Source organism: Nomascus leucogenys, chromosome 14 (genome assembly GCF_006542625.1).
Source record: "Nomascus leucogenys isolate Asia chromosome 14, Asia_NLE_v1, whole genome shotgun sequence".
Classification (NCBI taxonomy): domain Eukaryota; kingdom Metazoa; phylum Chordata; class Mammalia; order Primates; family Hylobatidae; genus Nomascus; species Nomascus leucogenys.
In genome coordinates this window covers 86,394,492-86,408,233 of record NC_044394.1, presented here as the reverse complement: position 1 = coordinate 86,408,233, position 13,742 = coordinate 86,394,492, and the positions used below count along the sequence as shown (strand labels likewise).

Sequence of the window (13,742 nt, the reverse complement as noted above, 5' to 3'; positions counted from 1 at the left end):
ATATTTAAATATGGAATTGTATATATATAAATATGGAATTCCTGCTCTGATAAATGCCATGGCGTTGATGGCTCAGTTAAAAGGGCACGTGGTGGCCGGGCGCGGTGGCTCACGCCTGTAATCCCAGCACTTTGGGAGGCCAAGGCGAGCGGATCACGAGGTCAGGAGATCGAGACCATCCTGGCTAACACGGTGAAACCCTGTCTCTACTAAAAATACAAAAAAATTAGCCGGGCGTGGTGGCGGCGGGCGGCTGTAGTCCCAGCTACTCAAGAGGCTGAGGCAGGAGAATGGTGCGAACCTGGGGGGCAGAGCTTGCAGTGAGCCGAGATCGCGCCACTGTACTCCAGTCTGGGCGACAGAGGGAGACTCAGTCTAAAAAAAAAAAAAACACGTGGTACGGGATTTGACCTGGAGGTCGACAGAAGCTTCCACAAGGAGGTGATGACTGAGTTGAGAACTAAACAGTTGCAGGCCCTGCTGGGCCCAGGGTGCAGAGCTGGGGTGGGCGGGCCTGCCAGTCTAGACAACTGTGGGTCGAAAGCACGGCACGGGGCTCAGGAGGCCTGTCCAGGTGCTTCCCGTCTCTGCCTGATTTTTACTTCTGTTTGTATGTCTTCATGTGGCCTCTGACCGTCTCAATGACGTCTTGGGTTTTCTAATTATTTTACAGTCGACCTCACTGGGTTTTCTGTAATGAGGTCTGCACTCATATCATTTGCAATGGAGCCTAAAACAGTCACGAATTCAACCCTTGCCCTATGTCAGCCACCATGCCAAGGGCCATCTGTGCCTGCTGGGCAGCCTGCACCTTCCTCCAGGGGCTGTGTCCCGTTCCTGGTACAGAGGAAACCAACTCAGTGATTGACCGGCACAGTGCTCAGTTGCTAGTGAGGGATGCGGTTTCTGTATGACACGTTCCACCTCCTTGTTATGATGTTTAAGGAAGTTGTTTATCAAGTTTGCTGAGCTACATAGTTAGAGATCCGTTGCAAGTCTCAGGCCCACTGCATCCCATGCCCCTGGGCTTTCCACTCATCATTGTGGGACGTCTAGGATGTCTGTTTGCACAGGGCCGGCCTCAGATGAGAAGTCAGATGGAGGAGTCTGGCTGTCGTCAGTGTGCGGGTTTTTGCTTTTCCCTTCCTCCCTTCCTCTGCCCCATTTACTCCATCTCTGTACCAGTCGTGATCAGCCTTCTAGGCTAGTGTCTAGGTCTCCAGGCTTTTGATGGTCTTAGGTAGGCTCTTGTTCTTTCTGTCCCTCTTAGACTGGCATCAGTACGATGGCATAGTTTGTATGAGGCCTCCTGGGAAATTACAGAAAGTCATGAACCACATCACAGACGGGTTGAGGAAGGAGCTGGTGAAGGGGAAGCAGATTGCCGCTAAGGTCGTGCTGGACAGCATCTTCAGCATCCTGCAGACCTGGGACACCATCAACCTGAACAGCTTCTTCACCCAGTTCCAGCAGTTTTCCTTTGTCGTGGGACAGTCTATGATTTATGAAGGATGGGCACAGCCGTGGACCGATTTGCAGTACGGGGAGAAAGAGGTATCAGGCTTGCCACCAGCCGCTCTACCTGCCGGGCCGGGTGACCCCTTGACTCTGTGGGCCACGTTGCAAATGGGAATGTGTAGAACTTTCCGGCCTTTTCTCCTGCCACTGTTTCTTGGGATTTCTCTGCCATCCCCATTTTCTTCCTTTTACTGGTTGTAATCTGAGCCCCACCCCAGCACCAGTCCTGAGTCCTCCCCTGGCCTTGGAGGGAGAGTGGAAGGAACGGGGCACCCTCTGTCACTGCACCTTTACCCACACTGCAGTGCAGCCTGGGTGGGTTTCAGGCCAGCCTGGAGCTGTTTCTGAGGTGAAGCTGAGCCCTGATGAGCCTCAGGGGCCCTGCCTGAGCCCTCATGCCAGGGTCTTGGCTGCACCGCAGCTGCTCCTGTGGCTCTCGCAGGTGTGGTCGGGGGGCACGGATGGGGTCTGCTGCCCTAGCTGTGGTGCTGGGGCAGCTCTGGACACTTGCGATGAATTCAAGTCTGTGGTTCATGCATCTTCCTCTTCTCCCACCATCAGGTGAAGAGAGACCTGTGGGAATATCTGAAAAAGCACATGGTACCGTTTCTGGACAGAAAAAGCGCGGACTCTTTGCCTATAGACTGCCCAGTGAGGAGTAAACTGAAAATGGGCCTGATTGTCCTTTTTGTAGTGGAAGAAATTCAGTTTTTATTAGAAGACAGCCTGGCCTCGTTGTGTCACCTCCTGACCTCAGATGCCAGCTCACCAGATGAGTTCCACAGTGACCTGAGCCACATCCTTGGGATACCTCAGAGGTATTACTATTTTTTGTCAAAATTTTTTTTATAGCTATTATAACGATTTTCTCTGATTGCAAAAATAAGTGCTTGACTAGAGTGACTGAAAGCACACAGGCAAGAAATAAAACCACCCGTGATTTTACCACTCACTGTGGTCATGTCAGTAGTTTTTCCTAGCATCTCTCTTATTTTTATTATATTCTGTCCTCTGTTGAATTCCCTGCCTTTTTTTCCCCCCCGACGGCATCTCACTCTGTGGCCCAGGCTGGAGTACAGTGGTGCAATCATGGCTCACTGCAGCCTCCACCTCCGAGGTTCAGGCCATTCTCCTGCTTCAGCCTCCTTATTAGCAGGGACTACAGGTGCACACTACCACACATGGCTAATTTTTGTATTTTTAGTAGAGAAGGGTTTTCACCATTTTGGCCAGGCTGGTTTCGAACTCCTGACCTCAAGTGACCCACCCACCTCGGCCTCCCAAAGTGCTAGGATTGTAGGCATGAGCCACCACGCCGGGTCTGAATACCCTGCTTTTTGAAGCTTCGTGTCGTATCATGAGCAGCCTCTGTGTGCACGCGTTTAGGAGGTTGTGGCGTGACCCCAGCCTGAACATATCCCCTCAAGGACATCTGCAGAAGCAGTGTGAATGTTCTCCCCATGCCCTTGCCTGTGCCGTATCTAGTTCAGGAAACACAGTGTGACTGTCCGGGGCCTGAAATGTTCAGTGGTGAGAAGGCAATGGCCTTTGACTTGGTGGTAAGACCTGCTCAGACCCCACTGAGCTCTGATGGTCACAGTCTCCCAGCATTCTCTCTGCGTGTGTTGATTTGAACTTGAGAATGACATTAGGTAGCCCTTCAGCATGTCTTATCATGACATCTGCCTCTCAGTTTTACACATTTATTTATTTGTTGTTTTGAGACAGTGTCTTACTCTGTTCCCCCAGGCTGGAGTGCAGTGGAGCAATCAGCTCACTGCAACTTCAACCTCACAGACTCGGTGGTTCTCCCACCTCAGCCTCCTGAGTAGCTGGGACTGCAGATGCACACCACCACTTCCAGCTAATTTTTGTATTCATTGTAGAGACGGGGTTTCGCCATGTTGCCACGGTGGTCTTGAGCTCCTGACCTTGTGATCCGCCTGCCTCGACCTCCCAAAGTGCTGGGATTATAGGCATGAGCCACTGTGCCTGGCCTGTTTTATAAATATAAAACAACCAAATAAACACTGCACATTTTGACAAAGAGGAGGAGTGGAGGCAAAGGCAATGAACAGAGTTAGTGCCGGTGTTTAAAGTATGAGGAATCATTAATATATTTTGACTGTAGGAGATTCACCATGTATTGTTTATAGGCTCAACCTTACGTTTAAAAAGTTGTTTTGGGGCCGGGCACGGTGGCACACGCCTGTAATCCCAGCACTTTGGGAGGTCGAGGCAGGCGGATCACAAGGTCAGGAGTTCGAGACCAGCCTGACCAACAAGGTGAAACACTGTCTCTACTAAAAATACAAAAATTAGCTGGGCATGGTGGTGCATGCCTGTAATCCCAGCTACTCAGGAGGCTGAGGCAGGAGAATCACTTGAACCCGGGAGGCGGAGTTGCAGTGAGCCGAGATTGTGCCACTGCACTCCAGCCTGGGCGACAGAGCGAGACTTCATCTCAAACAAACAAACAAAAAAAAGTTGTTTTAGCCGGGCATTATGGCTCACACCTGTAATCCCAGTACTTTGGGAGGCTGAGGCAGGAGGGATTGCTTGAGCCCAGGAGTTCAGGATCAGCCTGGGAAACAAAAATTAAAATAAAAAATATAGCCAGCCAACATGGTGAAACCCCATCTCTACAAAAAATACAAAAAATTAGCCGGGCGTGGTGGCGGGCACCTGTAGTCCCAGCTACTCAGGAGGCTGAGGCAGGAAAATGGTGTGAACCCAGGAGGTGGAGCTTGCAGTGAGCCAGGATCGCGCCACTGCACTTCTGCCTGGGCGACAGAGTGTGAGACTCCGTCTCAAAAAAAAAAAAAAAAAATGTAGCTAGCTGGGTGTGGTGGTGCACCTGTAATTCCAGCACTTGAGAGGCTGAGGCAGGAGGATCCCTCGAGCCCAAGAGTTTGAGGTTATAATGATTGCACCACCGCACTGCCTTGATGACAGAGTGAGACTCTGTCTCTAAACAATGAAAATAAATTTTACAAGTTGCTTTATATTTAGATTTACTGTTGCCAGATGGCCTGGGTTCAAATCCCAGCTCTGTCAGTCAGGACCCTGCGTTGACTACTTAGCCAGGACCCCTGCCTCTAAGATCCCTCCCCTGTCCTGGGAGTTTGTTGTGGGGATTCAGTGAGGGCCTGCAGAGGACCCGACGCCCTAGGCTGGGGGCTGAGGGAAGCCCTGTCTCCTGCATGAGTTAAACTCTGCTCAGCCACGTGCGGTGCTCCTCCTGCTTTGTGTGCACGGTGCTTGCTTCCCGTTGGGACTCCAGACTCCCAGGGAGATGACTCCCTGGCCAGCTCAGCTCACTGCGGGATCTTTATTCCCTTCCAGCTGGCGGCTGTACCTGGTGGACCTGTGCCACAGGTGCATGGACACAAGTGTGTACGACTGGCTGGGCACCCTGCCCGTTCTGCACTGCTGTATGGAGCTGGCCCCGCGGCACAAGGACGCCTGGAGCCAGCCTGAGGACACCTGGGCCGCTCTGGAGGGAATCTCCTTCTCACAGTTCCGGGAACAAATGCTAGATACGTAAGTCATAGAGTTGTGCTTATCTACGTGAATCTGGGGAGAATGAGTCCTCACTGTGCACCCGGAGTCCTGGTGGGCTCTGCAGCGACTCCATTCCTGATTCCAATGACAGAATTAACACACGCTCTTTTAACATTTTAAGACATCAAAACTGTCAAGAATAGGCTGGGCACAGTGGCTCACTGTGTAATCCCAGCACTTTGGGAGGCTGAGACGGGTGGATCACCTGAGGTCAGGAGTTCGAGACCAGCCTGGCCAACATGGTGAAAACCCATCTCTACGAAAAATACAAAAAAAAAAAATTAGGCAGTCGTGGTGGCATATGCTTGTAATCCCAGCTACTCTGGAGGCTGAGGCAGGATAATCACTAGAACCTGGGAGGTGGAGGTTGCAGTGAGCTGGGATCGTGCTACCGCACTCTAGCCTGGGCGACAGAGCGAGACTCTGTCTAAAACAAACAAACAAAAAAACTATCAAGAGTACAGAAACAACTTGTAACCTCAGAGACAGCCATTGTTAGCACGGTGGCCTACCTATTTCTGGTTTTGTCCAAATACAGATTTGTGGGTGTTTTATGTACTTAAAAGAACAACAACAAATGATGTGTTATTTATTCTGGTTTACAACCTGATTTTTCCTCTTTTTTTTTTTTTTTTTTTTTTTTTTGAGACGGAGTCTCGCTCCGTCACCCAGGCTGGAGTGCAGTGGTGCGATCTCGGCTCACTGCAAGCTCCGCCTCCTGAGTTCACGCCTCTCCGAGTAGTTGGGACTACAGGCGCCCACCATCACGCCCGGCTATTTTTTTGTGTGTGTTTTTAGTAGAGACGGGGTTTCACCGTGGTCTCGATCTCCTGACCTCGTGATCTGCCCGCCTCGGCCTCCCAAAGTGCTGGGATTACAAGCATGAGCCGCCGCGCCCGGCCCGATTTTTCCTCTTAACAGTATTTTGTGAATAACTTTTTCCATCAGCAAATACCTGTCTGTGTTGTTGACATAATGATTGCTTAGTGTTCCAGCCAGAGAGAGTGCCAGCCTTGTATTGAGCCAGTTCAGTTACAGGACATGTGGTTGGTTGTGCAGTTTCGTTTCGTCAGCGTGCTGTCATAAGCATCCTTAGCTTTCTCTGTCCAATGACTTCACTGAGATAGATTCCTACAAGTGGAACTGCTAGGTCAAAGGCATTCTGAACTCTAAACCATTTATACGTTTGCATAATGCTGGCTTAAAGGAGAGGAATATTGGCAATATATATAATCCTGATCTCTGATCCAAATATAATGACCTCTCCTTTATCACAAGAAAATATTACCAGAGAAAGTTTTTTTATTTTTTTATTTTTTTTTTAACTTTTAAGTTCAGGAGTACATGTGCAGGTTTGTTATATAGATAAACTTGTGTTATGGGGTTTTTTTGTACGGATTATTTCATCACCCAAATATTAAGCCTAGTATCCATTAGCTATTTTTCCTGATCCTCTCCCTCTTCCCATCCTCCACCCTCCAATAAGCCCCAGTGTGTGTTGTTCCCCTCTATGTGTCCCTGTGTTCTCATCATTTAGCTCCCACTTATAAGTGAGAACATGCGGTATTTGGTTTTCTGTTCCTGAGGTAATTTGCTAAGGAGAATGGCCTCCAGCTCCATCCATGTCCCTGCAAAGGACGTGATCTCATTCTTTTTTATGGCTGCATAGTATTCCACGGTGTGTATATACCACATTTTCTATATCCAGTCTACCGTTGATGGGCATTTAGTTTGATTCCATGTCTTTGCTATTGTGAATTGTGCTGCAATGAACACACACGGGCATGTTTCTTTATAATAGAATGATTTATATTGTTTTTGGTATATACTCAGTAAGGGGATTGCTGTGGTGAATGGTATTTGTGGAATTGCCACACTGTCTTCCATAATGGTTGAACTAATTAACGCTCCCACCAACAGTGCATAAGCATTCCTTTTTCTCCGCAGTCTCACCAGCATCTGTTATTTTTTTTACCTTTTAATAGCAGCCATTCTGACTGGTGTTAAGATGGTATCTCACTGTATTTTTTTTTTAAGAGACAGAGTCTGGCTCTGTCACCCAGGCTGGAGTGCAGTGGTGTGATCTCAGCTCACTGCAGCCTCTGCTTCCTGGGCACAAGTGATTCTGCTGGGATTAGAGGTGTGCGCCACCACACGTGGCTAATTTTTGTATTTTTAGTAGAGACAGGGTTTCACCATGTTGGCCAGGCTGGTCTCGAACTCCTGACCTCAAGTGATCCACCTGCCTCGGCCTCCCAAAGTTCTAGGATTACAGGCATGAGCCACCACACCTGGCCTCATTGTGGTTTTTGTTTTGTTTTGTTTTGTTTGAGATGGAGTCTTGCTTTATCACCCAGGCTGGATTGCAGTGGCACAATCTCAGCTCACTGTATGTAACCTCTGCCTCCCAGGTTCAAGTGATTCTCCTGCCTCAGTCTTCTGGGTAGCTGGGACCACAGGCACCCCACCATGCCTGGCTAATTTTTGTATTTTTAGTAGAGACGGGGTTTCACCATGTTGGCCAGGCTGGTCTCAAACCCCAGACCCCAAGTGATCCACCCACCTTGGCCTCCCAAAGTGCTGGGATTGCATGTGTGAGCCACCATGCCCGGCCTCATTGTGATTTTGATTTGCATTTCTCTAATGATCAGTGATGCTGAGCTTTTTTTCATATGCCTGTTAGCCACATGTATGTCTTCTTGTGAAAAGTGTTCATGTGCTTTGCCCACTTTTTAATGGGGTTGCTTGTTTTTTTTTCTTGTAAATTTGTGTATGTTCCTTATAGATGCTGGATATTACGCCTTTGTCAGATGCATATTTTGCAAAAATTTTCTCCCATTCTGTGGGTCATCTGTTTACTCTGTTGATAGTTTCTTTTGCTGTGCAAAAGCTCCTCAGTTTAATTAGTTCTCATTTGTCAATTTTTGCCTTTCTTATGATTGTTTTTGGTGTCTTTGTCATGAAATCTTTGCCCATTCGTATGTCTAGAATGGTATTGCCTAGGTCTGGGCAAAGATTGGAGAAAAATTATGGAGAAGTCCTTAAAAGCACAGGCGACAAAAGTAAAGTGAGATAAATGGGATTACATCAAATCAAAAAGCTTCTGTGCAGCAAAGGAAACTATCAACAGAGTGAAGAGACAGTCCACGGAATGGGAGAAAATATTTGTCATCTACGTGTCAGATAGGGGGATTTAAGGAACTCAAACAAGTGAACAGAAAAAATCAGATTTAAAAATGGACAAATGTTGAGTAGTCATCTAAAAAGAAGACACACAAATAACCAAGAGGTATATGAAAAAATGATCAGCATCATTAATTAGGGGAATGCAAATCAAAACCACAATGAGATATGCTCTTACCCAAGTTAGAATAGCTGTGATCAAAAAGACAAAAAATAAATGCCAGTGAGGATGTGGGAAACAGAAACTCTCATACAATGTAGGAATGTAAATTAGTACTGCCATGATGGAGAACAGTATAAAGGTTCCTGAAGAAACTAACAATAGAACTACTGTATGATCCAGCAATCGTACTGCTGGGGATATATCCAAAGCAAAGGAAATCAGTATGTTGAAGAGATAGCTGCACTCTTATATTTATCGTAACACTCAATAGCCATGATATGGAATCATCCTGAGTGTCCACCCGCAGATGAGCGGATGAAGAAAGTGTTGTCTGTATACACAGTAGAATACTATTTGGCCACCAAAAAGAATGAAATTCTGTCTTTCGCAGCAACATGGATGAGCTTGGAGGAGATCATGTTAAGTGAAATAAGCCAGGCGCAGAAAGATAAATACTGCATGTTCCCACTCATGCGTGGATGCGAAAAGAGTTGATCTTCTAGAAGGAGGGAGTAGAATAGTAGTTTTGAGAGACCAGGAAGGATGGGGAGAGGGCTAGCCAAAGGTTGGCTAGTGGATACAAAAGTATGGCTAGATAGGATGAGTAAGTTCTAGGGTCCTAGAGCAGTATGGAACGACTGTAATTTACAATTTATTATGTTTTTCAAATAGGTAGAAGAGTGGAGTTTGAATGTTTCCAACACAAAGAAATAAATGTTTGAGATAGATATGCTAATTATCCTGATTTGTACACATTACACATTGTATGCATATATGTTGTATCCATATATTTGTACAGATTACAGACTGTATACTTTCTACATAGTATACATTGTAGACATATTTATATGTATATACAGTGCATAAAATGTATTCTCTATGTGCATACACTGCATAATGTATACAAACATTTGTATACATTACATATTGTATACATATGTAGAAATATAACACTGTTCCCCATAAATAGGTGCAATTATTATGTGTCAGTTTAAAAATAATAAAAGCAGCTGGGCTTGGTGGCCCATGCCTATAATCCCAGTACTTTGGGAGGCCCAGGCAGGAGGATCGCTGGAGGCCAGAAGTTCAAGACCAGTCTGGGCACATAGTAAAACCCAGTTTCTACACAAAACAAACAGAAAAAATAGTTGGGCATGGTGGGGTATACCTGCAGTCCCAGCTACTTGGGAGGCTTACGTGGGAGGATCGCTTGAGCTGGGGAGGTCAAGGCTGCAGTGGTAGAAGTCCAGATTCCCTAGAAGTTGAAATAAAAGCATCTTTATTTTCAGATTCCTGACAAGTAACCACAAACTTTCTCTTTAAGTATAATCTCTGTGAAATACTGAATACTGGGTTATTTAATAGAACAGTCATAATGACCACAGATTAACCCTTCTAAGCAAAATAGATTAATTTATTTTAGCCTTGAAATGGTCTTTCTCTTATTAATGTGCTAGAATGTATTCATTCATTCACTGGATGAATACTTGAAGAGCACCTTCCTTGTGCCAGGAAGTACTACTCAAGGCACAGGGTGTACAGCACTGCTCAAAACAGACAGCAGCTCCTGGCCTCATGGAGCTTGCATTCTAGCTGGAGAGGCAGGCGGTTAATACATTAGTAAGTCCTATTGATGAGAGAGCTCTGGAAATTCCTCCTTCCCCCAGCCTGGAGGCTCAGGCCACAGAATCTGCTAAGGTCTGAAGGTAGGGTAGGAGAACAGAGGTAATGACTGCAGCACTCTGGGCCTTGCAGTGAGAACAAGACAGTGGCCAGCCAGTTGGGAAAGGGGCTGGAGAACTGAAAGAGATGCCCCCTCATAAAGGGTGATGCTCAGAGCCTGCTGAATGCCCAAGACTGGGGACAGCAGAAAAAGTGAGGCAGTTGCTCTGCGCCCCTGGATCCCAACTTCTGCTAAAGGCAGTGTTACGGTCTTGCCTTTAGAAGACGTAAAAGCCTTTGGAAACCAATTCTTTTCCTTTTCTTTTTTCTTTGTTTCTTTTTTTTTTTTTTTTTTTGAGACAGTCCTGCCCTGTCGCCCAGGCTGGAGTGCAATGGCATGATCTCTGGTCACTGCAACCTTCGCCTCCCAGGTTCAAGTGATTCTTGTGCCTCAGCCTCCCGAGTAGCTGGGACTACAGGTGCATGTCATCACACATCACATGTGGCTAATTTTTGTATTTTTAGTGGAGATGGGTTTTGCCATGTTGGCCAGGCTGGTCTTGAACTCCTGGCCTCAAGTGATCTGCCCACCTCAGCCTCCCAAAGTGCTGGGATTACCGGCGTGAGCCACCCACTGTGCCTGGCCAGCCCTTGGGAACCAATTCTAATTAAAGCTACAACAAAGCTGTAGTTGATCTAAACTATTAACTCAGCCCCTGATAACAGAAGAGGCCACTAGATGATCAAGAGAGAAAACAATCAATATAGTCAGACCCATGGATGGTCCATATTTACCTAGAAAGGCTAGATATAGTAGAAATATAGAGTACCTCTTATTATTATTGCTATTTTTATGTACTTATCTTTAAATATCTTGAAAAGTCTGCAGTAGCATTCTTCCTAAAGATCCAATTGTTCAGGTAACAGTGGCCTTTAGTATGCAGTGAACCTTTATTGATATGTTTTTTATAACTTCTGTTACTTCTGGGGAACCTTGCTTTATTTCTTTTCCATTGTCAACATTTTGGGTCTCCAGTACTGTGTTCCGGAATCAGCATTATTTAAGGGCCTTTGCTGAGCCCACTTGGGCTGTTTGATCCTGGACACTCGTTAATAATAATTAAGAGGCTTGGCCGGGTGTGGTGGCTCACACCTGTAATCCCAGCACTTTGGGAGGCCAAGGCGAGCAGATCACGAGGTCAGGAGATCAAGACCAGCCTGGCTAACAAGGTGAAACCCCATCTCTACTAAAAATACAAAAAATGAGCCGGGCATGGTGGCAGGCGCCTGTAGTCCCAGCTACTGGGGAGGCTGAGGCAGGAGAATGGCGTGAGCCCGGTAGGCAGAGCTTGCAGTGAGCCGAGATCACACCACTGCACTCCAGCCAAGGCGACAGAGCGAGACTCCATCTCAAAAAAAAAAAAAATATAATAATAATAAAGAGGCTTAATTATTGGGATATATCCCTTTTATTGTAAAATATACATAATCTCCCATTTACCATGTTAACTCCTTTTCAGGGCACAGTTCCTTGGCACTAAGCACATTCACACCATCGTGTAGCCATCAGCACCGTCCACCTCCAGAACTCAGCTTCCCCAGCTGAAACTCCCTCCCCATGAAACACGACCTCCACACTCCCCCTCCTCCTGGTAACGACCGTTCTCCTCTCTGTCTGTAGGATTTTGACATCTCTAGGGACCTCATGTGAGTGGAATCACACAGGATTTGTCCTTTTGTGTCTGATTTATTTCATTGAGCATAATGTTGTCAAGGTTCATCCATCTCAGTGAATTCTTTTTATGTATTTATTTATTTATTTGTAGAGATGGAATCTTGCTATGTTGCCCAGGTTGGTCTCAACCTGCTGGCCTCAAGCTATCCATCCTTCTGCTTTGGCCTCCCAAGTTGTGAGGATTACAGACATGAGCCACTGCACCCAGCAGTGAACTCTTTTTTTTTTCTTTTTTCTTTTATTACTTTTTTTTTTTTTTTTTTTTTTTTTTTGAGGCAGAGTTTTGCTCTCATTGCCTATGCTGGAGTGCAATGGCACGATCTTGGCTCACCACAACCTCTGCCTCCCGGCTTCAAGTGATTCTCCTTCCTCAGCCTCCCAAGTAGCTGGGATTACAGGTGTGTGCCACCATGCCCGGCTAATTTAGGATTTTTAGTAGAGACGGGATTTCTCCATGTTGGTCAGGCTGGTCTCGAACTCCCAACCTCAAGTGATCCGCCTGCCTTGGCCTCCCAAAGTGCTGGGATTACAGACGTGAGCCACTGCGCCCGGCCTGATTTTATTACTATTTTTTAATATTACTGATCCTTGTAGAACAGGGCTACCCCATGGGAGTGTGCCCAGAATAGCCAGCAGTGAATTCTTATTCTGTATTCTGAATTCTATATTAAGCTAATTCTCCCTTTTTTTTTTTTTTTTTTTGAGACAGAGTCTCACTCTGTTGCCCAGGCTGGAGTGCAGTGGCGTGATCTCGGCTCACTGCAATCTCCGCCTCCGGGGCTCAAGCGATTCTTCTGCCTCAGCCTCCTGAGTAGCTGGGATTACGGGATTACAGGCGTGTGCCACCACGCCTGGCTAATTTTTTTTTTTTTTTTTTTGAGACGGAGTCTCGCACTGTCGCCCAGGCTGGAGTGCAGTGGTGCAATCTCGGCTCACGGCAAGCTCTGCCTCCCGGGTTCACGCCATTCTCCTGCCTCAGCCTCTCCGAGTAGCTGGGACTACAGGCGCCCGCCACCACGCCCAGCTAATTTTTTTGTATTTTTAGTAGAGACGGGGTTTCACCGTGGTCTCGATCCCCTGACCTCGTGATCCGCCCGCCTCAGCCTCCCAAAGTGCTGGGATTACAAGTGTGAGCCACCACACCTGGCCACGCCTGGCTGATTTTTGTATTTTTAGTAGAGACCCAGTTTCACCATGTTGGCCAGGCTGGTCGCAAACTCCTAACCTCAACTGATCCACCAGCCTCGGCCTCCCAAAGTGCTGGGATTCAGGCGTGAGCCACCGCGCCCGGCCATTAAGCTAATTCTCAATAGGTTGTTCTGTACTTTTCATTTGATTCACTGCATATTTTTGTTTTCCACATAGCCTTTATTTTATTTTTTAAAGTAGAGACAGGGCCTCACTAGGTTCCCCAGGCTGGTTTCAAGCTCCTGGGCTCAAGTGATCCCCCCAAGTCAGCCTCCCAAGTATTGGGATTCAGGTGTGAGCCACCACGCCTGGCCTCAAGTAGTATTTAAATCATTTTTGAATTTGGGACTGTTTCTGTCCCTCCAGCATTGGTTTCCTCCATCTTCCCTCACTGATCTCACTGCATCTCTTTTTTCCATCCCGATTTCTCTTATGCAGGAGCTCCTTACTTCAGTTTATGAGCCAGAAGAAGCATTTGCTGAGCATAGATGAGGCTCTCTTCCGGTCCTGGTTTAGTCTGCTACCTCTGAGTCACCTGGTTCAGTATATGGAAAACTTCATTGAGCACCTGGGTCGTTTTCCTGCTCATATCCTGGACTGTTTTTTAGGGATTTACTACCGGCTTCCGGGACTTGAGAAAGTCGAGAATATGCAGGTTTGTGTCTGAAGTCGGCTCTGGAGTCCTGGCTTAGCAAAAGCAGACTAGATAACTAAACATGGAAAGCTCAG

General features: G+C 46.8%; 1 protein-coding gene across 1 annotated transcript in view; it reads left to right on the top strand.

Moving 5' to 3' along the window:
- Positions 1–13,742, top strand: part of RNF213 (ring finger protein 213) — a 132,684-nt gene that overhangs the window by 32,473 nt on the left and 86,469 nt on the right. The window contains exons 9-12 of the mRNA XM_030828168.1: positions 1,271–1,554; positions 2,080–2,336; positions 4,864–5,061; positions 13,452–13,668. Coding sequence (XP_030684028.1) covers positions 1,271–1,554; positions 2,080–2,336; positions 4,864–5,061; positions 13,452–13,668 — 956 coding nt within the window. The remainder of the gene's footprint in view (positions 1–1,270; positions 1,555–2,079; positions 2,337–4,863; positions 5,062–13,451; positions 13,669–13,742) is intronic.